At 35.8% G+C, this 25621-nt stretch overlaps 1 protein-coding gene across 1 annotated transcript in view; it reads right to left on the minus strand.

The window, feature by feature from the left end:
* The window catches only part of LOC113228613, a 121819-nt gene extending 111881 nt beyond the window's left edge, over positions 1-9938 (minus strand). Inside the window, exon 1 of the mRNA XM_026461967.1 lies at positions 9310-9938. Coding sequence (XP_026317752.1) covers positions 9310-9938 — 629 coding nt within the window. The remainder of the gene's footprint in view (positions 1-9309) is intronic.
* Between the last annotated feature and the right edge of the window lie 15683 nt (positions 9939-25621).

A 25621-nucleotide genomic window follows, 5' to 3' on the forward strand; every position in this document is an offset into this window, starting at 1 on the left:
TAGTCGGCAATGCAACAAACATATATTGAACGCCTTATCTGTATCAGAGGCATGAAAGAACCCACGAATAAATAAATAGTCATAACTCCGTAACAGTAGAGCAGTAAATGTTTTTTCAATGGTTACAGTTTAGACTTGCTTTGTTTAAACCGTAGATTTGACAGTCAATACATAGTACTTTTAACTTTTTACATTTTTGGACTATATTAAAATACAAACTATCAACGTTATATAAAATATACGTAAAATAGAAAAAGCTCTAAATAACAATGATGCACGTCCATCAGTCACTTCATTCACGCATAAATATGATCAAACCGTTATTCGAGTGCATGCGTGTTGTACACTATTATAACCTCTGACGAAATGTTCATAAGCAATATTACCACATTCCTGTATAGCACAATAAATTTTACAGCTTTGGGAAATACTATCCCTCGTCCAATTATTACGATACAAAGGCTTTCGATAATTAACGTTACGGCGTTAGTTTAGTTGCCGTGTTTATTATAAATTAGACTTGAAACATCACTGGGTGAAGGATGAATTAGAATTTACGAAATTCAAAGAGGAAGGAATAAATGTAAGTCTATGTACCCGAAAAAATATGACTACGTTATATCGGTTATTTTAATTTGGCAGAAATCTCCGTTCGAAAACATCCAATAAAATTGTCTAAATTTTCAGGTAAAGAAACATATTTTATTATTATGCTTTCTCATTGAAAAAAAAAATCTATACCCATGTTATTCGATATCCCAATACGACAAGTGAATTCGAATCTTTTGTGTATTCCATGTGATAAAAATAAGATGGATTTTGGGGTAGGTATTACTTACAAGAGCTCCGTTCACATACATTTTGGCAGTAAATTCAATTACAGTTGACAAAGCGTAAACCCGGCTTACTTGCCTTGGCTATTGAAGGCGTTTCGACAGTCGACACTTTCACCGCACTGAACAATTCGATACAATCACGAGACAGGTACTTGCTAGAACATTTCAAATGAACGCTAAGCGATGGAACAAGCGTCGTCATAGCGCTGCATTCACACCTGAGAGCGAGCTGGCAACGTTTTAACTTTTTGTCTATATAACTATCGTTGGAGCGAATTGAGACGTTAAAGATAATGTATCAAATTGGTTTTTCGAATACGGACTTAACTGCTCAGAATATCTTTTTATTACTTTCTGCTCAATCGGGAGAAAATGAAATAAAATTAAGGTGACACATCAAATTTAAAGGCATAAGAACTTTGTACGGCATCATAAACATAATATAGCTTGACATGAAGACCGGCAAATAAAAAACCTATCAAGCTTTAGGACACATATTAGACAGAGCTTCGACATTTTTCAATGTTATTTTCGAAATCCAATCGTACCTACGACCAACAGCCTATTATCACAGAAATGGCACAAATACTCTAAATAACAATACAATATTTACGTCAGGATTTCGCAAGACATCGCGGCTCTACCGCAACGCATACAGTCTACTTTGAATAACAGAGGTCATGTAACTTTCGCTTCAATCTATCATGATATCTGGTCCGATGATAGTTAAGGAATGTTTTGAAACAAGCCTCGTCGCCTTTACTGATCGCTAAGTTGCTAAATTTAGAAGTATTCATAGATAGATATCGTAACTTTCGTTACAAAGCAATTGTTAGATAACAGCTAAGTACACATGAACTGAAACTACATAATCTGTTTTTCTTTTAAACTGTTCTAACGAAGATACTATTTAAACGATCCATGTATACGGACAATTTGGGTTGATTTGACTAAAAATATTGGAGAAAAAAGAATTTTCACAAACTGTAGTTAGAGTAGATAGAATAATTTACTAATCGGTAAAAGCCAGTTACTAGAAATTGCAAACAACATAACTATAAAGTTTACAATGACTGATAATAGTTAATATCACTCAAAATGTAACTAGTTGTAGTAGAAATGATCTAATGATAATCTTTTTTGAGATTGGCTATTTCGTAAAAGAAAGTACAATAGCATATTACTTTGCTTACAGTTTAAGAAGGGGTGAGGACAGAGGGACAATGCAACCGCAAATTGGATTGGTGCCCCGAGGAGCCACAGTCAGGTCGTAAATTGGCTGCTCGAGTCTCGAGCATTGGTAGACCCACTAATATTCAAGCAGCTACAACTTTATTTACCTTTATTTATAAATCTGCAATTTGAATGCTAAGTTTGTTGTTCAAAAATCGTAATACGTTAAATTTTAAATAAAATTTTATCCAAATTTGTATCTTACGTAGCAAAAATACACGCTAACAAAAACACATTAGATACGCACACTTACACATTTTTGTACAGCTAAGACAAATTCATATTACGGTAAAAATTTATTTCATAATTTTTTTCAATATTGTTGAAAGCTCTCAAGATTTCATAAAGAGCGAATGTTCTTGAGAAAATATAAACTAACTTTCGCTCTAGAGTGACTCAATTTACTCGAAACGAGGAAAACTTGGGTGTTTAATAGAACTTTAACTGGCCCGCCGCATGGGGCAGAGAAATAGGCAAACGATTAAAATTGTCACATTAAATACAACCAATTTGAAGGAACAATTATGGGATCAATTTTTCTAAGTTACTTTTACCCCGGTGGTCTGATACTGACAATTAAAGTCACATGGTATGAAACAATTTTATTTCCCTCGATATTTTTTGAATATGAACCTTATTCAATAAAGGTTTTTTTTTCTAACAATCTAACAATTATCACTTTGAGTAAAAAAAACAAGATACTTGAATAGGTATACAACGATGATACTGAAAATATATAATAGCCACAGAAAGTCTTGACTCCACTGCCCTAATTTTAAAAAAAAAAGCCGACTAGTAAAACTAGGTCGACAGCTTAGACCAGGGAAACATTTTTCACGTTTCAGATACGCTGTTAAATGCTGTGCTATTTTGTGCAACAATATAGTTTATGTTATTGAATGTGAAGAGTAAGTCAATCTATTTCACTATACGAGTTTAGTTTCCAACATAGAAGAATTTCTAGCGGGTTTGGCTCTACTCCGAACCATTAGGACATTGGCAAAGTGCCAAAGACGCGCGAGGTGCAAGTATATTTGTTAGCTTAACATTCAAGGAAGTGTAGAATCTTGGAATAGAACTTCCGTATGAATTGACGGCTCGATCTCGGTAAATAAGGAGCGTTGCGTTTAGAAGATCAATCGGAACGAAAGCATTATATTTTTACGTGTTATTTGTTGAATTGTAAGAAAAACACTTTGTAGTCGCGTACTGACTTCAAATTCGATATATTTTTGCTACGTTATCAAATATATTATATTTATAAATAAGCTTTATTATCTAATATAGACGATACATAATATTTACATTCCAAACCTTTATTTATTACACTAAAACCGTAACAAACTAAACTGGCAGGTTTAATTGTTAACGAATAAAATCTAGCTTAGCTTCCAGCATGTGGTAGGTACGGATGCGCCGAGGCACCATTCTCACCGTGCCGCGCATACGCAGCATTTCGCAAACCGGAGCGGTATTGACCGACAAACCACGTTTAGAGGACGCCACTGTTTACCGTGTTTTACACATTGCGCTTGCAACATAGTCGCTACGAGAATAATTGCCACAAATGACCATGAATATTAGACGGAAAGGTATATATATCATTTAAATATAGGTTATATAGATCACTTCAAAAGACAACGGAGTAAAACCACTAAAACCTATATCGCCATTTGATAACGTAGCAACAATATATCGAATTTGAAGTCAGTCCGCGACTACAAAGTGTTTAGGTAGCAGTATAGCTCCTTGTGAAAGAGTTCGTCCAGGGAAGTACTGCCACTTTACTTATTTCTGCGGCCAAGCAATAACGTGCGCATTACTTCGTTCCGATTTTGAAGGGTAAGGGTACTGGTGAAATTACAGGCACATGGGACTTGTGAGCTTGTGTCTCAGGGTAACAGACGTAGTGGCAATGCCCCTCAGATCTTTGTTATTTAAAGCTCTGAGTAGCACTGCAACTGTTATGGAAAGGAGTATTACAGACTTGTTCGTTGCGTTATTTGATATAAAAATAATCGTAATTTAATAGTGTCTTAGTCATACCTTGAGAAAACTGAAAAAAAGCCTGTTTATCAATCGTATTAAATTAAATACAAAAAGTGTCCCTTCATTATCTTTAACAGGCATTTAATTAACGTGTAACGATTGATAGCCGAGGAGGTTATTGTTGGGTGTTAGTTCCTAAATATGGTAAAAAAATTAAAGCAAAAAGATACAACCTCGGTGAAGGTGGATGCACTCATCAAAACGTGGCGACAAGGTCGGATTCATTTAATTGTAAACTAACAAGTTGTTGCTGATTACTTTTTCATATAATATCGACAAATTGGTAAATTCCTTGACAGTATTTGTACTTTTATTACAAATATTATTAAATTTTTTCAAACTTTTTAAAACATTTACAATGCTAGTAGTAAGATTTTTTTTCCAATTTACTGTAGTAAACCTTAATAATAATTGTATTATTATGAATATACTGTACAACAATAAAACACACATTGCTCATTGCACGTGAAAACGAACGTTTTTCGGTAAAAACTTTGCAGACGTATTTGCACATGAAATAATGGAAATCGTCACAAAAAGGGCATAACGATTTCTACTTTGTTAAATCTATGTAAAAATTTACACATATTTTATTTAACAAACTAACAATTACTACAAGACGCTTGTGTTACTGAAAATAGAATTCAAACTGAAAAACTATTCAGAGCTTTCTTAATAATATATAAAACAAATTCTTTTGACGACCTCAGTGGTTGAGTGGCCACCGGTATTCATGATTTGATCCCCGGCCGGCTCAATGTAGAAAACTAACTTTTCTATATTGTCTCGGGTCTGGTTGTGTGTGGTATCGTCGTTGTTTTCGATTTCCATAACACAAGTGCTTTAACCACTTACTTTGAAATCAGAGCAACGTATGTGATGTTGTCTAATAATTATTTATTTAAATTATTTGTTTTTAGAACTATAAGATTATTATTATTTAGGAACTATTTTTGGGGGTGCTGATGAAATTACAGGCACTTGAGACTTGTCGACTTTATGTGTCAGTATGACGGACGCAGTGGCAATGACGCTCAGACCTTTAAAGCTGTGAGTTGCAAGTCAACAATCGTTTACAGCAGCTGTTAACCAGAAGTTATCGCGTACCCCAGGCGGACGACTTGTTCGTCCCGTCTTAACTGTGGTCCAGTCACTTGATATCACAAAAAAATATTCTTTGAATAATTGCTTTTTTTATTCAACAAAACGGCTATCGTCCTTACAACCTCTATTGATATACTATTAATATTACCTACTGAAAATAAGACTGCTTATTGTAAGCTTTCAAATAATATTATGCAACAATAGTACACATTGCTGCATAATATTATCGCCGGGAAGTAAGGGCTTGCTGGATGAGCACGAGACGAGCGCCAGCGAAGCCTTGTATTAATACGATTCAAGCAATCCCTGTTCCCTGCCAAGGTATATATAGAAATTTTCTCAAACAATGTGAGGAAATAATAAAATACTAATGAGGGGAAGATGTATAATCGAAAAAGTAAAGAAATATTAATTATCATTAAAATTTATACAATACAATTTCTAAAAGAACATGTTATTGTTTTTCTAGGCACATTAATAGTAATCTGCTGAACTTCTAATGATTCTCGCAATTATGAAATATTTTTCTTTTGCCAGTTTACATAGTTCATTATTAGGAGGTAGATTTAAAAGTTTAGAGAAAGAGACAGTAAAGGATTTTCATACTTACTTGCAGACCTTCGTTGGGAAGAAGTCGCATGGACCATAAATGACAAACTTTCCGTGTTGTTTTTTGAAAGTAATGCAATCATTTCCGAGCATATTTCAGTTTACCGAAAAAGGATTACATGAATTCACTTAGTCAAGAAGTTGCGCGTAGTTTCAGAGTATCAGCTCTAAATATAGCTTTATAAATGCACTTTATAAGTAGATTAAATGAGAATGAACTTCTGTTAAGCGTAGTTGCAGAATATCAGCTCTAAAGATAAGTTTACAAGTACAACAAATGAGAATCAATATTATACGAGAATATTGTGCAAGTATCGTGCGTGACCTGTCCAGTGCCTTTGCACTAGCGTCTGCTGTGCTACCCACACAAACCTTGTAGGTACGAATGTGGGCCACAAGTTCTACCGTTTTGTTAACTATTTCATCTACTTATATGCCAGTGGCCGCTAGTTTAATCGAGCTGGGTGTAGGTTGAGAAAGAAAAACTATAAAACTCTGTATAAGTAGAAACTATCTAAGTGTATTTTCAAAATCGGCACGTTTATACTTTCTCGATTTGTTTTGACGCCTTGACTTATATAAATAAATTAGTGAGCGTAAGGTAAATACAGTATTGATAAATCAGATAAGAGATCGCGTAATAAAAATTGTATGGTGAATATAGTTCTTATTGTAATCGCTAGTGGCGCTGTGTAATATGGTAAAGATGATTTAGATTGTAATGTAGATATGAACGTATTTTCATTACAATACCCGATAACTTTTTATTCCAAAACCAAACCGACAGTAACCTAAATTATCGTTAACCATATGGTATGGTTATGGTTGTACATATTTATAATGTACGTAATGTTTTTAAGGAATGAATTTTTGATGAATAGCTTAAGCTTTCGATAACGCAGTTGTGTGGCACGTGCTAGTTTACTTAGATATTGCTAAAAGATCCTGGCCTTTCACTTTCTTCGCGTCTTAAAAATAAGTAGGTAATTTGCAAACACGTTTCTAAATTGAACAAATAAGTGATTAGTAGTAACGGTGGGATTATTAGTTTTCGTTTAAGAACTTATTTTGAAACAAATATGTATGTTTTATGGGCTACGTAAAAAGTATTTGGAAATGTTGAAAATAAACAAGAACACAATTTTTTCTTATTTAATAAACATTGATGTATATTATTATAGCCTGGTGATCTTCTAGGCGAATATACTTACACCATCCATATCTATTTGATCACGTTTCAGCAAATGAGGACATAATTAAATATGAGCTTATTTCTAAATAAAAAATAACCACCCCATTGCAAATCAGAAAGCTTTTTAGTATTTTAAATTCAAACAGTTGTTCGTAATACAAAAACCTTTACAATAAAACCAGTCTGCCTACGCGACCACTTTCCACCATGTGGTTGACGCAAACCAGTCTCTAGCTCTTGTCACCAGTTACTGGTCGGCTAGTCACTATCTAACTGCAGTATATATTTATTGAACGTGGCTTAATTTCTGTACCTATTCATTTATTGTTTTGTTGCATCAATATATCTACAGATTTGTATTTTAAAAACTTTTTATGTCTATGGTTTTCATAACTATTATAAAATTACATATACCTATAAATACTTGTATATCTTCGAATAGTTTCCAATTCTAGTTGTATACCGTAAAACAAATTGGTATTTATAATAAATTCATCGAGTTATTTTACGTTGATAATCTCGATAATCCATTACATTGTGGGCGCTGGACGAAGAGGTCCTAAGTTCAATTCCCGGTAAGAACAATATGAGAAATGATTTTTTCTGAATTGGGTCTGGTTACAATGTTTTGGGTAGTTCTGGGCAGACAGGTACCCCAGAGTCATTTCCACTCAGATACTCTTAATACAGAATTTCCAAGGAAAAATATATACACGTTCCTAGACAGAAGTTACAAGTTAGTATTAAAATAGTCGATCATGTATGTATCTTTCAAAATTCTGGAACAGACCATTAAGACCGTACATTCAAAAGACAGTCCATATAATTGGCCTAGTTCATGATAAACGTAATCAATAATTGAAATAAAAGCAGTATCCGGCCTTGGCGCAAGAGCGCGTTACGCAACGATGTCTCCCCTGGAGGCTGCGAACTGTAGCATGACGGAAAGAAATTCTAAATTCTGACAACAAGATGTAAATTATGACGAAAAAAAATCAGTAATACGTCTCAAAGTAAGATTAAAATGGAATAGAATGTCAAATGGAATATCTAATGAAATAGGTACATCCTTTGTCCATTTTTGCACGGAAACCGTAGTAAACAATTTGAATAGTGAAAGGTTTCTACTGTGATTTGTCTCAGAATCGATGTCAATATCGTGACATCACTATCAACTGACGTAAAATTATCTATAAAAAAGGGCACTATCTATATATCTGAAAAATACCCAGAAAAGAAGCAATTTAGAAAAATTCATATCCCAAATTGCTCCTACCGGGAATCGAACTTAGGACCTCCGTATCCAGTACCCACAGTGTAAACCGTTAGACTACCGAAGCCGTCGAAATAACCCATTTAGTAGAAAAAATTTGTAATGTAAAATTTTCTTTAACTAATTAATGATAATCGGAATGTATCAAAGTGAAATAATTTGCTGCTGCTGGACGCTGTTTATTTATTTTAATATCATTGAAACTCCAATCGAAATGCATTGTAATGTAGAAATGCGTGTAAAGAATCTTTGCGAAGCACAAATTTGCATAATCGGACGATGTTAGTAGTGTCGCGTAGACATAATTCAAATGCATTGGGGCGTTCTAATGACGTTATTCGGCAGCTTTCTTTCCCAAGGTCGTCACCGCTGACTCGCTCCACTTTTCGCTGACTACTTTCTGTTTGCTACTTAAATCCAACACTTGTAAAACTTTGTATAATTCTCAGATTTAAACAGCATTTACGTTTTAACAACAATTAACCTGACACATAATGATAGTGTATGATTTATACTGAATGATGTGAATAGTGTACGACTAGTTAGAGGACGGTAGCATTACTGTATGATAATAAAATTGTAAACACTCGTATAAAAACAGTTATGTCTTTAAATTGTATTTAAACGTTAACAGGGTTTAACTCTAGATGAAGTTTCCGCACGAACAAAAGACTTCAACGCGCGCCGCACCAATATAGCAAAAGATGAAGCACACCTCTACGCATTGTTATAACTTTTAAGACATTATTTGTGTCGTATTCATATATGACTGGCAGCAGATACTAGACAGAGTATAGCGAGCGGTCTTCATGTAGGTAATATCTCACAATGGAGCAAGTCGCCTTTCTCCACATCTGCGAGTGTTGTTAACATGACCGAGTAAGGAACCGAATTGTTTGAGTTTTATGTCGTACATAGATTATGCTTATATTGAATTATTTACCACCATGAGCTGCGCTCGGTGAGTTTTGCTAAATCTTCTGTGCTAATTCATAATATTACATAAAGCAGACCTGAGAGGAATCGGCTGGAAAGGGAAGCGTGGTGGCTGCAACTGCGGCGCGATGAGGGTGGCTGGTGGAGGCGGATGTACCGCCACGGGTACTGGTACAACGTGGGGTGGTGGTGGCAGCGTGCTGTAGGGCGGCGGCGGCACGCTTTCCAGCAGTTCGGGAGGCGCCCGCGGCGCACGAGTCCGGCGCGTGCGCCGCCGCCGCGGCTCATCCGTTTGACATTCGGCAGTGGCTACACTTCGCTCCCTCTCGGTCTGCACGGCACTGTTCACGTTAAAACTGGTCGGCGCATCCTGCACCTGCACTATGTTCACACTAGACACGTTCTGACGGCTCGGCTCTCCAGGCACGCGCACTGAGACCGAGTCCGACTTCCGAAGCGGGGCGGGCGCCGGCACGGGCAGCCGCATCTCGTGGCGGGGAGTGTAAGCGCGGTACGACGCGCGCGCATGACGACCGCCGCTGGGCGACTGGCACGCGGCGGCCGCAGCCCCCCCGCGGAATAGCGCTCCATCGGTGTGGGAGTGCGTGAGGGGCGGCGAGCGGCACTCGTACGGCTGCCAGAGCAGCGAGGAGAGCGCTTCGGCGGCGGACAGCGGCGGCGCAAACAGCGCGCCCGCGCTGCTCATCTCGGCGCCCGCGCCGCCACCGAAGGCACCGCGCGCCCGCCGCCGCTCTCGCTACCGCCTGCAACAAGCACCAGCCCACATCAGCTGATCGCAGAACAAATAATATTAACATGTTAGGCAATCATGTGTTAGGATAAACTCAGATAACTCTAGCCATAAAATATTGAATATCTGTATTAAATTTTATTATAATTACTTTTAATCACAAAGGTGTAATGTCTAGAAGTTACCTAGTCTTTTAAGAGGATAAAAACAACGTTAAGAAGAAAGTGATTTTTGTTTACCTTACAACGGAACTTAATAAACAGAACTTAGCATAAATATAGGCACAAAAACATACACCAGAGTGTAAACATTCACACGTGGCAAGTGTGTGCCTGGATCGTGAGAGTAACTAGTTATTATGATTGCGAGTCCGTGGGGAAAAGCTAAAGTTTCTATAACGGAAAAAAAACGTATTACACCTATATTCCTGCAAATTTAAAGATATTCTATACTAAACGAACTACGTTCTTTTATATACCGTGATTAAAAGTAGTTTTGGGTCTGTTTGGGTTTCATATTTTAGTGAGTGGAAGACACGACGTAACAAAGTATATTAGAGAGTAATGCACCTATATTATAATAAGTTACACCAACATGTAATAGACCTTTTCCAGCTTCTTTCGAGTCTCTCGGTGCTTTCTTTTCATTGCGCAATTCGAGATCGCTTACAGCGCTCGAACAGTTCCGAGTACAGTCACCACCTAAAGAGCAATCTGAAATGAAACTCCTTTATAGTCGGAGACCTTGTTTTATGTTCGTAAAAACGTAAAATTTTATATACCTCGTCACATGAAAAATTACCTCTAATTAGAGGCAGGTGGATTCTTTATTATGGCCATAATAAAAATATCGCTACAACGCTTGAGCAAAATCCTCAGAAGCATCGTTCAAACTATGACATAACATTGCCTGTTAAACTTCTTGATGGAACTTTGGAATAAATTCCCTTGTCGATTCTCGTAATTAGAGGAATAGCGTCTTTGTTTTTTGAAAAGAGTTGGAGTTATCAGACACACGTCGATTTCTGATCTGTTTATGTACGTGATTTTTTTTATGATGCCAAGTGACGAATAAGTCGTGCACCTAGTTGTAAGCGACACGCCTATCCATAACAGTTGCAGTACCGCTCAGAGAGCATCTGAGCGGCACTGCTAGCAACGTTACTAAAATTGCGTGTTCAGATTCTTGATGGATACTTTGGAATAAATTCCTTTATTTTGTTAACTCTTTCTAGATAAAAGTTAAACTTTTATGGACAACTGTCCAATCTTTTCTTGGCTTTACACATAATTGTCGGAGATCTGCTCACACACACACTGTTCAGTCACAGTTTTACCTTTTGTCGTTTTGATCACAGAGCGCAATGGTTACATTGTGTAATTTACTTCAAAAGAAGGAAGTTTGGTATTGTAGATTTGTATGGGAGGTGCGGTGGTAACCTAGTGACAGACAATTGTTTCTCAATTATAGGTCGACGGTTCGACTCTCTGTGGCGACACGTGCCTATAACATTAATTTTTAAATAACATGCATTTGTGAAGTGTAGGCAAGATTTGTTATTCTATGGTTCTCAGGAAAACATAAATTTGATATTTGTTTTGACATATTCTTTAAAGAACTTCATTAATTTAGTAAATTATGACACAATGAGGGCAGTATACAATAAAATATTCCTGTCTCATGATGTGTGCGTTGACTACATTGTATTAATATGACCCCAGAGTATATATACGTCAACGTATGATTGAGAAGGGTATTTCGTTGGCATATTATTTTTGTAAAACTAATTTCAGAAAATCATGGGTTTTATGGTTATCCATAGGTCAGTCTTCGGGCTCCTTGGTGGATAAAGTTAAAGTAAGTTTCTTCCATTATTTGTAATTAAAATAATCGTACTCTATAAGTCTTGAACGTGAAAATCTTTAAATCAGTTCAATCGTTATATCGCCATCACACTAACATTTATTAAGTTTAATGTTCCACTAAGTGTCATTTTGTCTCAAGTTTTGCTTTGACAAAGTAAAGGACATAATTACAGTAAGTTTCTTCAGCAACTCTCGTTGTTGATCTAATGGCTAAATTATGATAAAATGTAGTCGCAGTAAATCCCCATTTAATATTCCGCCTTGATTACTATGATCGATACTGCCATCTGCAAAATTATATTACGAAACTAGTTTCCAGACGGAAAAGTTCTAGATTGCAGGTGTTTTCTGCTTTCGAAGATAATTGACTGCAACATTTCCTTCTCTCGCTTAAAATCAAGGAAATATTATTACAACTGATTACTTAAGCAATTAAGCCGGTACCCTGTTCCGTAAAATACATAATAAATGCGGTATCTATTTAGTTTCTTTAATCCTTTCAGCCTTCTGAAAGAATAGAGATTTATAGAGTAAAGTTAACAATATACTATAAAGCTCTTATGCAAGAATGCTTAAGCTCCAGATGGGAAAGGAACTTTATGAAATTTTAATATCAATGGTAGAAAAGTTAATACTTCAGTCGATAAAACGTCATGTCTCAGAAGTTTGACTGTATCAACTGATATCATATTTTCCACGTTATTATTAGATTCTTTATATTGCTTTTATTAATGTATACTCATTTGGAATCACTTATTATATTTTATATTATACATTGATGAAGGAATATAATAATTTGTGTCTATATTATTTTTTTTATTTGAGTTTCGAATTAAGAAGATTAAGAACCAGGACATAGGAGATCGTATAATGTATTTAAGATGGAACTGGGCAGGACATATTGCGAGACGTGGCAAAGACAGATGGGGTAAAGCGACAACGAAATGGTGGCCAAGAAATGGTTATAGAAACGTGTGACGACCTGTAGCGAGATGGGTGGACGACATCGTCAAAGTTGCGGACCGTAAATGGGCGAGACTAGCACAAAGTCGTGATGGATGGCACAAACTACGGGAGGCCTACACCCAGCAGTGGATGAAGTCGGTCTCTGGATTATGATTTTTTTTATGATGAATTATGGATTATGATAATGTTAAAATATAAATATGAGTACATGAATTCACTGTGAGCCACAAGTAGGTAAAACAAACCTTAAAAACTATAACTAAAAGTAAAACTACAAAATTAAAAATTATTCTTTACATTATTTACTTAACGTCACAGTTAACGTAACTTGATGTATTGTATGTTGTACCTATTATACCTGAGACTGGGTGTATATGTAGATCCTTGTCCCATATTTTGATTTCTAGTGTATATTTATATGTTATTCATCGTTAGGATAAGTGGGTTACCTGAGAATTTGTGAACAAAACGTTATTGCAGCGGTCGTGTTTTTATGCCGCTGTTAGAACATTTAAAGATTAGTGGTTGGGGCAGCAGCAGATTGTAGAGAAACCTCTCGAGATACTTTCTCCAAGGCCGTGTTGGCGCCGATCTCCCTCCACTATGTCAGTCATTGCGCACATACCACAGACCATAAATCGAATGGAGTGTTAATCTCGAAATACAAATTATTTGCGTAATCCATGCAAAATCCTCACCTACAACTTTGGGTCTACTACGACTTTGAGTCTACGATTTACTACAATTTTTTTATGATTGCCCATGTTTTACAATCGGCTAAATTTGAAAACCTCGTAACTCCGTTTCTGATCGAAATCTTTTTTTTTACTCCTCAAGCGTAATATCGAGCAATTAAAGCTTAAAATAATAATTTGTAAACCTATTTTTAGTTATGAAATAAAGGTATAACCGCAGATCGTTATATAATTAAATGTCGTTATAAAAAAAACGGCCCTATACAAAAATAGCGTTGTTGATATGGCACCCAAAATATTTAATAAAATTCCAGACGCAATAAAAAATCTTAGCGGAATGCAATTCAAGCATGTATTAAAACAATTATTAATTGACAAGTGTTACTATAGCATAGAAGAATATTTTAATGACAGTTTCTTAGAATAGGTAAATGCTGACAGTTGGGTACCATTTAGTTATTAATATTTTTAGACTTTTTAATTATTATTAGTTTTTTGACATTGTATCCATTTTTCTTTTATTATTATTTTGACATTACATTTTTATTTAATTGACTTCGTATGCCACTTTGGTTTATTGCAGAGATTCCATAAAATTATTATTACCATCTATATCATGCACCTGTAATAACGAATGAATAAATGAATTGAATTGAATTGAATTGAATTATTTCTGGCAATTCTGTTTCTTGTGCCTACTCCAAAGTTCACACTAATGAAAGTTATGAGGTTTTCGAATTTAGCCAAGGACATGCATCTTTCCAGTTATTGGTGTTAAGGTGCCTGTAACTATCTCTTTACAAACTATAGATGAGCAATGAGCTTCAAAAAAGTATCCACTTATTTCCGATCTTATGTAAGGTAACCGATGTCATCACTTCTACCTCCACTACGAATTCAGTGCATTTAAATTGTTAATAAAAAGATTGTACGATTATAATCCGATCACTGATGTTTGTTTTGAGTTATATCTGTATAGAACAAGTAATGCCCGCATACACTAGAATATTTTTATACATCCATCAGGCCTCTCTTCCGTTCTGCATATAGACAAACACGCGGATACTCGTTTACTATTATATCATGTAGGTATATGAGAACGGTTATGGTATCGTTTAATAGTCAAGGCTTTCGTTTTTGAGTTGACATTTTAATGAATGGTATTGTATTTGTCACTTGGTTGAAGAGAGCACGAACTTTGGATAATTATATGAACACGCTATAGAAATCTTTTGCTATTGTGTAGTTACATAAATGTATTTGTAAGTAGTTCATAGCGAGCCTTAAAAAAATATTGTTTGCTTTGTTATTTCAAAATACAAGCACGTTGAAGCGACATTTAATATGAAATTTATCATGAACTTTTCCGTGAGGAAAACACCCTGGTGAAACCTGTATAGAACCTGTGGCCTAAACCCTTGCCTGAGAGGAGATCAGTGCTGATGGATGTGGATGTTACAGTCGGATATTATAAATGGGTTGATAATAATGAAGTTGACAAAAACAGTTTTGCCAATTACTATTCCTTTTTTTATTTAGTAACCATTGTACATTTCTTTTCTATATTCTCACAGTTCAAATGAAAATTGCCCCAATTAATTTTGTTGCTCAGAGCTAACAGTGGTTAATTTGTGGAATACCATGACAAAGTTACTCACACAGATACTGGTAATTACCGATGGAACCGACAGCCCGACATGGAAAATAAATCAATACTCTCTTCGGAATAAGCTCTGCGTATTTTCAAGAGACTAATCCACTTGTAAGGCTAATAACGGTAGTGTTTTGTCTCTGCGCGGCGATGGCCTCTATCTTTCCTGTGTATCGAAAAAGATTATTTTAACTTTCTCCGAAGGTCATTGGCGCACGTAAGTTGGTGCCCTATGACTCGAGCAAGAGCGGCCGTTTCTCTAGATTGACGTGAACTGACCACAACAATCATAAGTTTCCGGGTTGGGAAAGGAAATCTGGTTTGAGGTTTACTTTTCTTCGGTAATGGCAATCTTGTGCTTCGTTACGAGTACTTTTTAACTGTGCAAGTTTTGATACAAATGTGTCTCAATTTGTATTTTGAAATTAGCGCTAGATTTATTACGTATTAGAAACTTTTGGTTGTCGAAACTTATATTATAAATGCGAAAGTAACTCTGTCTGCTACGTTTTCACGCCTAGACCGCTGAACCAATATTGATCAATTTTGGTATAGAGGTAGATGTGACTCTAGGTCACATCAGTCTAGGAAGAACATAGGCAAATTTTTGTCACAAGAATAAAATTTAAAGGGGATGACATAGGGGATGAAAGATTGTATATAGAACCAAGAAAACAAAGAAAATTAGTATAATACGTAGGCCATTCGAAGTACTTATTAGGAATAAGTAGACGCAGACGATGTCGCGGGCACCAACTAATAATATATAAGGGGTGAATGATTTTAAAAACACATTTACCCAATTTTCTTAAATTAAATTAAAGTATATAAAAACTAAACACTTGGTGTGATTAGATGCACTTACAGTAACAATATTAACGGCAAGCAACATTAACAGCCATCGATCACTCGTATCCCATCGTCCGGTGAACTCCAGTGGCAATCCATTCTCATAAACGCCGCAGATTGGTACCAGCCGCCCACAATTTCACATAATCTCATTCAATTTTTCAAAGCCCGTTGCACATTTATTTATACATAGTATTATTTAATGGTGTAAAAAAACTTTTATGAACTTGCACCGTCTATTTATGATTTGAACAAAATTAGTAAATTGATAAGTAAATAAAAATTATGCATATATTTTATTTTCGTAAAATTGAGATATGAAAAGGCTTCTTGAAAAATAAAGTAATTACATACCAATCGTTGCAATTAATTCAAATTCTGAATTATTTCGCGTAACCAACTGCACATCAGTAGTAACTAATTTTAATTCAATAATTTGTTTTTTACTCACAGTAATTGTTGTCATTAATACTTATTGACAAACAATAAATTTACTGACTCTATAACCTTTAATTAAGTTTCGATGAATTTAATCAGCATGGAATCAATTAACTTCATCCTACGCAGCATGAGCTTGGTAAATATTGCCCTAAGGTAAGTAAGTTATCAATAAGCCATATATTGACAGCTTTCACTTATTTTTATGTATGATACCGTACATAAATCATTTACAATCAACAGCGGCTGCATTTTACCAATTTTTATATATAGGCTAAGAGCTTAATTGCATTACACTCGAAAGGAATTGATCTCAACGATTAATATTGAAACTATTATTAACACCCCGTATAGAAACTTATTTTTATGATACCAAGTGACGGGACGAACAAGTCGTACGCCTGGTGGTAAGCGACATGCCTGTCCATGACAGTTGCAGTGTCACTCAGAGCTTCCCTCTAACAAATTTGTATTAATTACAGCCGCAGAAATTTTCCCTTAGGTATAAAAACTTTGGAACAAAAATTAGATAAATATATATGAAATATGAGATAGAAATAGATTTCTCACAGATGGCACTACAATACAAAGATCTACTACAGGTACATAGAAAAATTCGTAAATTTCGCTGGTTCGTTTCGTGGCTTAGTTGGCATAGCGTTTTGCACGGTTTGCTAGAAGACGTTGGTTTGACTCCAGCTGGATGGAAGGAATTTTTTCTAAGTATTCGATCTTTGTATTAATAATTATAATAAACTAGTGGAATAATTTCACAAAAAATAATTGAATGTCATGGTGGTGATACGTACTGACATTCAATATACTTAATTATATATACACAGGTTTGATTATTTAGATGTAAAAATATGGAATTCACTTCTTCAGTATAATTCTAGACACGAAGTATAGCTTATAAAATTAATGGGAAAACATTTCCCATTTTAAAAGCAATTTCAATTAAAAATAATCCTAATATCATAAAAGGCGAGTCGAGTTGCGGACACCAGCCCGTCCCACCATACCATCATAAAAAGCACAAATATAATTATTTCAATGATAACTACTGTAACTCTTTCAATGGAAAACGGAATGAACTTCTGTACCTCGCTTCACTGTTTATTTTACAAGTCTTACTTTCAGTATAAATACGAAAATTAACTATCCAAATCAAACAGAACACGGAAAATAGGCATCTATCCACATTGAAATATAACTGACCGTCTAACACAAATACGGGATCGTTTTAATTGCTAAATGCTGTTTGTTTCTCTAAAGCTAACTGCTCATCAAATAAAATAACAGCGACTCAGACCTACAATATTTCTACATGGTTTCACGAACATTGTTTTGAATTAACGTATTATTTCCTATCAATTCCACTGTCTTGACATAATTATAATACTAAATTTTTGACACTGATTGTAGAAAGATATTATTAACATTAACAATTTGATTTGTGTAATTTTTTTACACAAATCAGGTGAACATTCTGAAACTAAATCTAAACTTCGTTTTACGACATCTTATACAGAATGTTAAATTCAGTAAGGTCGTTCCTTATCAACAAAACGATCACTTACATTCCGTTTGTTTGTTGCACAAACAAGTATTGCCGTTTATTTCTAAAAGTACCTTCAAACTATACGCGTATAGAAGCGCTGCAGTGGCGCCACTACTAATTTTCATACAATATTTAGAAGCGCAGCTGTAGCGCCACAGTCGTGGCACGCCGCCATTGCTACGCTTCTACAAGCGTCTAATTTGAAGGTGCCTTTATTCTTGATTTCCTGACCGTACCTATAATCTTATTAGCAGTAAAACTCCTGGTGAAACAGTTCATCCAGGCAATCACCACTCTACCTATTTCTACCGCCAGGCAGAAATGTGAGCATTACTTTGTTTCAGTTTTGAAGGGTAAGGGTGCTGATGAAATTACAGGCACATGGGACTTATTATCTTATGTCTCAGGGTGACAGGCGTAGTAGTAGTGACCCTCAGATCTTTGCGATTTATAGCTCTGGATGGCACTACAACTGCTATGGTGTTAAGTGCGTCGCTTAACACCAGGCGCACAACTGTTTCGTCCTGTGAAGTAGTATCATTAAAAAAAAAATTTTTTAATAAAAATATATGTTCCGTTTCCAGATTACTTCACCAATTTATCGTTTTCCATAAAAACATTTCATTTCCAATACTCATCAAATACGTTATACATTATTTTGTTTAATATTACGTCCACGTAATAGAACTTTAAACATTCCCTATTTATATGTACATAGTACATTGTAAGTAAAACTTTGTTTATTCTATTAATATGACAAATACATAGGGCGCACTATAAGTTTTTGGAACTGGCCACTTACATAAACAATATTTAAAAAGTAATTACAACATTTCAAAATGGAGCTCTTTGGCTGTAGAATACAGTTTGTTTCATCTGACTGTCACTTGTTTTTACATTGTGGTGTCATTTTACAAATTGGTTGTCTACGTCACCATAGATTTAACTCGTAAAAATTTTCGAAGTATGATTTTGTACGACTTTAAGTGTAATTTAACAGCTCAGTGGAGCTGCCCTCGGCTTTAAACTGCTTTTGGCAATGAAGCACCATGCAAGATGACTATTTATAGCTGGCTTGCAGAATTCAAACGCGGTCGTGTGAATCTCAGTGAAGAATTTCGTGATGGTCACCCGTCCACTGCTGTTAATAACAAACATATCGATGCTGTGCGCCGTATGATCAAAACAGACAGGCATGCGACATACCAAGGGATTCGGGCATCTTTAGGCATAGGCACGAGTCAAATACAAGTAATACTACACAAACAGTTGAGTGTGAAAAAGCTGTGCTCTCGGTGGATCGCACACATTTTGACTGAGGCTCAAAAAACGTACCGCATCACTTGGTGCAATGCAATGCTTACCAGATTCAAGGAAGGGGCGTCAAATGTGGTGTGGGATATAGGAGACGATATATGGATTTATAGTTACGATCCTAAAACAAAGCAGCAATCGAGCGTATGGGTCTTTCGAGATGAGCCGAAACCAACCAAAGTGGCGCAAGTGCAAAGTGCCTCTAAGCGGATGATTGCTTCTTTTTTTAATAAAACTGCTTTATAAGCTAGTACATTATTTAATAAAGAGATCTTCTAAAGCTTTAGTTTTTTGTAGGGTTTCAAAAGACGTAAGATAAATATTACTGAAGTGCCTACATAATTGCAAAACTTTACCGCAAAACGAAGCGCCAAACGCAATGCTTTCTCCAAAACACGGTTGTTTAGCAAAACAAGTCGAGTGCGTTCCCTTTGTCGCGGCTAACAATGGCTTCGAAACTCAGAATAAAAATGAAAGTGGATTTGCCTGTTATTTTTATAATCCTGACAATCTTGTTTCGTTCTGTGGCCGCATTTGCATACGGCAGTGGTCGTCAATTTAAACAATTTGAAACAGTATACCCGCGTGTTCTTTACTCTCTTTAAATGTATATCTTATTTTCTTTGCAAAAGTACCTTTAGTTGCTGCATATGTAGATTCACAAACACATCTAAATAAATTAATTTCAAACTTACTTTATAGCCAAATTATTAATGTAAATTTCGTAAAAAATGTTGTTAGTCTCTGGAAAATAGTCAGGCCAGTACTGTCAGAGAGTTTGTAACGTCGTACTAAAACTCAAACGGAAACTCGAAACAATTTATGAGAATAAGCCAGCATGATCTAGAGCCTCTGAGAGCCTAATTAACTTACACTTCTTTCTCTTCTCCTCAGCGCAGTGTAGCAAGTTTTAATCTCAGAGTTTAAACCGAATTGAGAATTTGTGTCTTAAACTAATTTATGTCTCACGTTATTTACATTTAGGTTACCTAGGTAGGCTAGTAGCTCACAATTGCGGTAGTCAAAATTCGGTTAATGTGTACTTTTACAAAGTTGCCCGAAATATTATATTTTTAAATAGATATCTGAATTTTTTGGCATATTTTGTTGTACCATTTTATAGCTTGTAATATGTAGCTATTTAATAATTATTATTGGTGTGCAAAGCGGCAAATAGTCAGACGGCCTACTTGATCGAAGGTTGCTTGCTACCTTCGCGCCATTTGCGATGAACACATTTTATACCTACTTATTTGATAAAATTTGTGTCACAATCTTACTATCCACTAAAACTGTGACTGAGTGTAACATTTTCTGGACTATTCGAGAGACAGAGCTCCAGGCATTAAGGCTAAATGCTGCCGTAAACAATCGGATTAGATCGAGTATTATTTCATTAGTTTGCGGCACGTCTGCCCAGGATCCCGAATGATGCGTGTCTGCCTGACCGGATTCAATTACTGAATTGATCAATGTCTGTCTAAGCACACGAGTTGTGGGAACATAACGCAAATTAGTATTCGATTATCCTGGTGACCGAATTCTGGAATTTGATGGTGAAAAGCTTGAATGCCTGCTCCTGCGGGATTCCACTAATTTTGATAAAACTTACGGCGCCGGGACGGAAACGACTGAAAACATTTAGGATTGTGATTCCAGATAGTCTTCTATTCACTAATACTCCTTATGCCTGACTCATTCTACCCATCGACTTATTCTCAGTTGAGATCAATCTGACAACGATTTGTGTCTTCACAGTATTATTTTCGAAATTCTACAGCATTTCTTTTAATTATTAAATAGCCAAATCATAATCAAAAAACAATAAGATTAATAATAATGTGTCAGATAACCTCATCAATTAGTTGGTCTCAAACTGTAGAATTTTTTACTATATGAGTACCTAACCAAAAAAGTTAACTTCCGTGTTACCACTACTAATAACTAGCATCCAGATCAGAACCAATTTAAGAAATAATGTTTATCATCTGACGCCCACAGCGCTAATTGCTGTACCATGGATAAGACAAGACATTTGTGTCTATTTACACTATTCGGCTAACTCGGCTAAAATAATGTTAATTATATCTTAAATTAGTTCTGATCTGGGTGCTAGTTAAAGGATACTTCTAACTACAGGTACTTTACCTATTAAACATGGTAAAAGTTAGGTTACCTATAAATAAGGCGTGTTTAGTAAGTCATGTGACGATGCGACCTCATTCCAACATCATTCCGCCTTTTTATCGCCTTTTCTCTGGTTCCTGGCCACTTGTTTTCTTCACTCTCTGCCTAATCGGTGAAGCGAGCAGTGCTGTTCGTCTAATTTTGATCCTTTTGCCAGTTGCCAACCTAAATCATGTTCCAATTTTAATACCAATCAAACCTAGTAATATTGTACGGCCCTTTCGGGGTAAGTCTGTCTCACGTTTTTAGTACTTGAGTAGGGAGTGTTTTGTAGCGTTGTACCTGTTTTCTATACCCCTTTCTTGTTGCAGCCTTCCTTTTTTTCTTTCAACTTTAGTTATGAAATAAATTATGTGGACCGGAGTATTCTATTTTATTGCCGTGATTATGGTCATGGCACATTAGCGGTTTACAACCTCTGCAGTCATAATAGAGCAGATAAGCAGGTCAAATATATTGCTAACAACGAAAATATGCAGCTAAGAAACAGTAACTGACCTATTGAATACACTTCCGCGCACATCAAATTTGTGCCATCTAGGAAATATTAATATTCAAAGCAATTGTGAAAGTGTTGATTGCTATTCAAGCAAAGGTTATGTAAACGTCATAAATTAGCCATTACCGACAGACATAAGCACAATTTGATTTTATAATAAATTTAATTACATTCCGATTCATTAGTAACACTACTGTTTGTTGTACTACTTCCATTCATGAAGTATAATTCCTTATATTATTACATAATTTTACACCATTATTTTTATCTCCTTTATCTTCATTTTTGTAAAAATTGAGTACATCATACCAATTGGCATACATCCTCCATTAATAAGAACACAGTGCCAGAACTTATTACACGAAAGACATACCTATATATCCATAAGTGTAACACAAAATACCTTTTTTGTTCATAATTTGTATACCTATACACTTCTGACGAGACGCATTTGTAATTATTTTGTTGCATTATTGACGTAGGTGTTATACAGAGCATATAAGACTAATAAAACCCGCCCATTAGACAAGAACAGATATTTTTTAATAGAGCTCTAAAAATTCAAGAACGTCCATAGTCTTTAAATTTCACCACTGCTTTCAGCGAGAAAATTTATCGTGAATGATTTATTTCTTCATGTAAAAAGTTTTGGCGCGGTCTCACCTGTCCACCAAGCCCCTGGGGCTCAATAAAACCGTGGTGAACCAAGTGAAGCTATCACTCGCAGGCTGGGGTGCATAAATAATTTAGCCGGCCAATCCGACGGTTGTTTGCATGGGGATTATCATATTAAACGGATATCAGGGTCGACGACCGACGACTGTCGGCCACCCGATACAAATGCAAACAATATCATGAAACATTTATAAAGGTAAACAGAAACACTAGCAATGGCCCGCAGCGGACTGCCGCCATTATTTCAGTCTGAAAACAGCTTTCACGCGCAAACTCAATACGCAGGAACGGCGTCTGATTTTTATCGGAAGATAAGAAATGGAATCGTAAAATTTTGTTCACAACCACAAAAATATTTATTTGACTGTACAATAGACATGCAACATACTTACATATTTGCTATATTAGCTATCGAACTTATGAAGACATTGTCTAGCAGGAGTAATATTAATTAACAAGCCATACTAAACACGTTCGCTTGAGAGTCAATATGTCGCCAACTAATCTAGAGGCATAATTGCAGTTAATTACTGGATGATTACTGGTAATAATAATACTAATAATACTCGTTTATTTTTCTCCTTCCACAAAAAGTACTAAAATTAGTAAGCTTAGGTACTTACTATTATTTTTTATTTATATCCACGTTACAAAAGACCCATAAATACATACCTTATAAAGTAACATACCTACATAATGTTATAATAAATTGCTAAAACTATTTATTTATTTACAAGTATAGATCGCGACTTGTAACGCAACGTAGGTGTCCAGTAACCGTCCTCGGAAACGCCGAAACATGACACCCTTCGGCCAAAAATCCTCCTTCATCAAGATCGACAGGTGCTGAGCTGGTACTCCACCACAAATTAATTAAAATTCACATTATGGCGGGACTCCAACTACTCGACCCTGCATTGGCTTTCACCCGTATGTACACCACAATATCTGCAGACTTTGTGGAGTAATGAAGTCGTGACACGTATAGCAACGTCGTCGGTACCGCTGGACGCAATAGATGATTAGGTCAAGTCGGCGCGGTGCCACTAAGGTTACGGCTGGTGTACTTTTTTTCTTTTCCACCTTTTTTTAACCGCCCTCGTCGCACTGGTCTACTCGTCTCGGTGGTACTGACGACACACCTCCAGAGTTAAGTTTCTTTCGTTCCTTCTTCTTCCCCTTCGTAAAAACTAAAAACCTTAATTAAAAACTTACAAAACAGAGTACATTTGTGGAAAGCTGGAGTCTAAACTAAACCAAAGATTTGTATTTTACGTCTCCAGGCCTCCCAATTCACATTATAATTATATCATTATATTCTTAAATAGGTACTAAGAACCTCATACAGAGAAGAAGATACGCGAACGAAGAAATTATATCGCTATTAACTGAAGCTACCACACCATGTGGTGCATTTGACTTGTTGATTTGATTGGTGACGTAGAATAGCAATCAAAGAGACTATTTACTACAAAAAGAGCGCTTGCTGTTCCAGTAATGCAACGGTTATTTACTGAATTACGTATTTGAAGGTGCTTACTGGCGTCATGTTATTGTACGACTTTCCATTTCCCGGGATCATACAACAATGCGCAATGGTAATTAGATAAACAAATAATTTCCAGAAGTTTCGCAGCAACACGAAAACAAGACAAGAAATTACTTTGTTTTCTGTGCCAGTTTCAGTTCGACGATGAACAAAGTCTTGAGAGCTATTAACATTTCAAGTACGATTGCCTCCAGCTGACAGCCTAAAAAGAGCACAGATTCACTTGTTAAATTTCTTGAAATTTGGCCGCAAATAATAACTACTTGTGTATCCTATGGGTACATTAATTCAAGTTTTACCAAAAGAGAATTTCAAATTTAACAGGAGCTCATTAGGTGTTTAAAGGCATTTCTGTACAATTTAGATTGGCAGTGAATTTGTCTGTAAAAAAATTTATCTACCTATCTTGCAATCTCAAGTTTGTAGATAACAGGTAATAATTACAACAAAACGGAGCAAACTTGAAAATCATTGAATACGTTTAACTCTTGTAACTAATCTTGCGCGGAGATGAAATAGGGGAGCATTCTTACAACTATTATATGGAACGCAATGTCCGAGAATTCGCCGGGATTTACGAGATGTGCTGTACGCATCCCTTTCATTTTGGACCCCAAGCTAATTCTTCTTCCCGGGTAAAAACAACTTTGAAATGTTTCTTGTAGGAAAAGGCGTTTTTATACTTAATCTTTAACACAATTTTTGTATTCGTGTAAAAAGCAAATAAGCACCCACCGATAAGTTAAATAAGGAGTATTATATTGTTTCACTGAAGATTAACCAAACGTTGACAAAAATTGGTATTAAAGGAAATATGAGACGCAGGATCATCTTAATATCCCATCTATTTGTAAAGGGATCGGTAAATATGTAAGAAACCAGCCTTCGACATTTCCAAGGAGCATCGAGAGGTATTAATAATATCAAGCAAAAGTTCAAAGGTTGATGTCATTAACATAAGCTTTTTCAAAAGAAATTCGCCTCCAATCTCGCAATGAAATATATTTTATTACCAAGAGTGTTTGCACTCGAAACTTTGTGAAATCCAATGTTCAGTAAGTTCGGTGTAGTCCTTTGGTCAACAGAGTTCGCAATAATGTGTTGACTTCACATTAAAAGGATGAATTAAATTACATTATATAGAAGAATCTCGCCATAATGTTACGGTGTATTTCATTGCCTGAAGGTGTTTTACGGCACTGCGCTCTTGTAACATATTTTCGTTGTAAATAAATCCAGCATGTTGAGAGGAGAGGAGCGTGTATACCTAGTGCCTGGTCGTGTTTGCCTAAAATACAGTAACGTAAACATTGCGCGCAATAATATTATAGGCGCTGTGCATACATATTCGTTCTATTAACGTAATTTCGATACTTCGGGTAAGAAAAT

The sequence above is a fragment of the Hyposmocoma kahamanoa genome, unplaced genomic scaffold (assembly GCF_003589595.1).
Source record: "Hyposmocoma kahamanoa isolate Upper Pololo Valley unplaced genomic scaffold, ASM358959v1 232, whole genome shotgun sequence".
NCBI classification, from domain to species: domain Eukaryota; kingdom Metazoa; phylum Arthropoda; class Insecta; order Lepidoptera; family Cosmopterigidae; genus Hyposmocoma; species Hyposmocoma kahamanoa.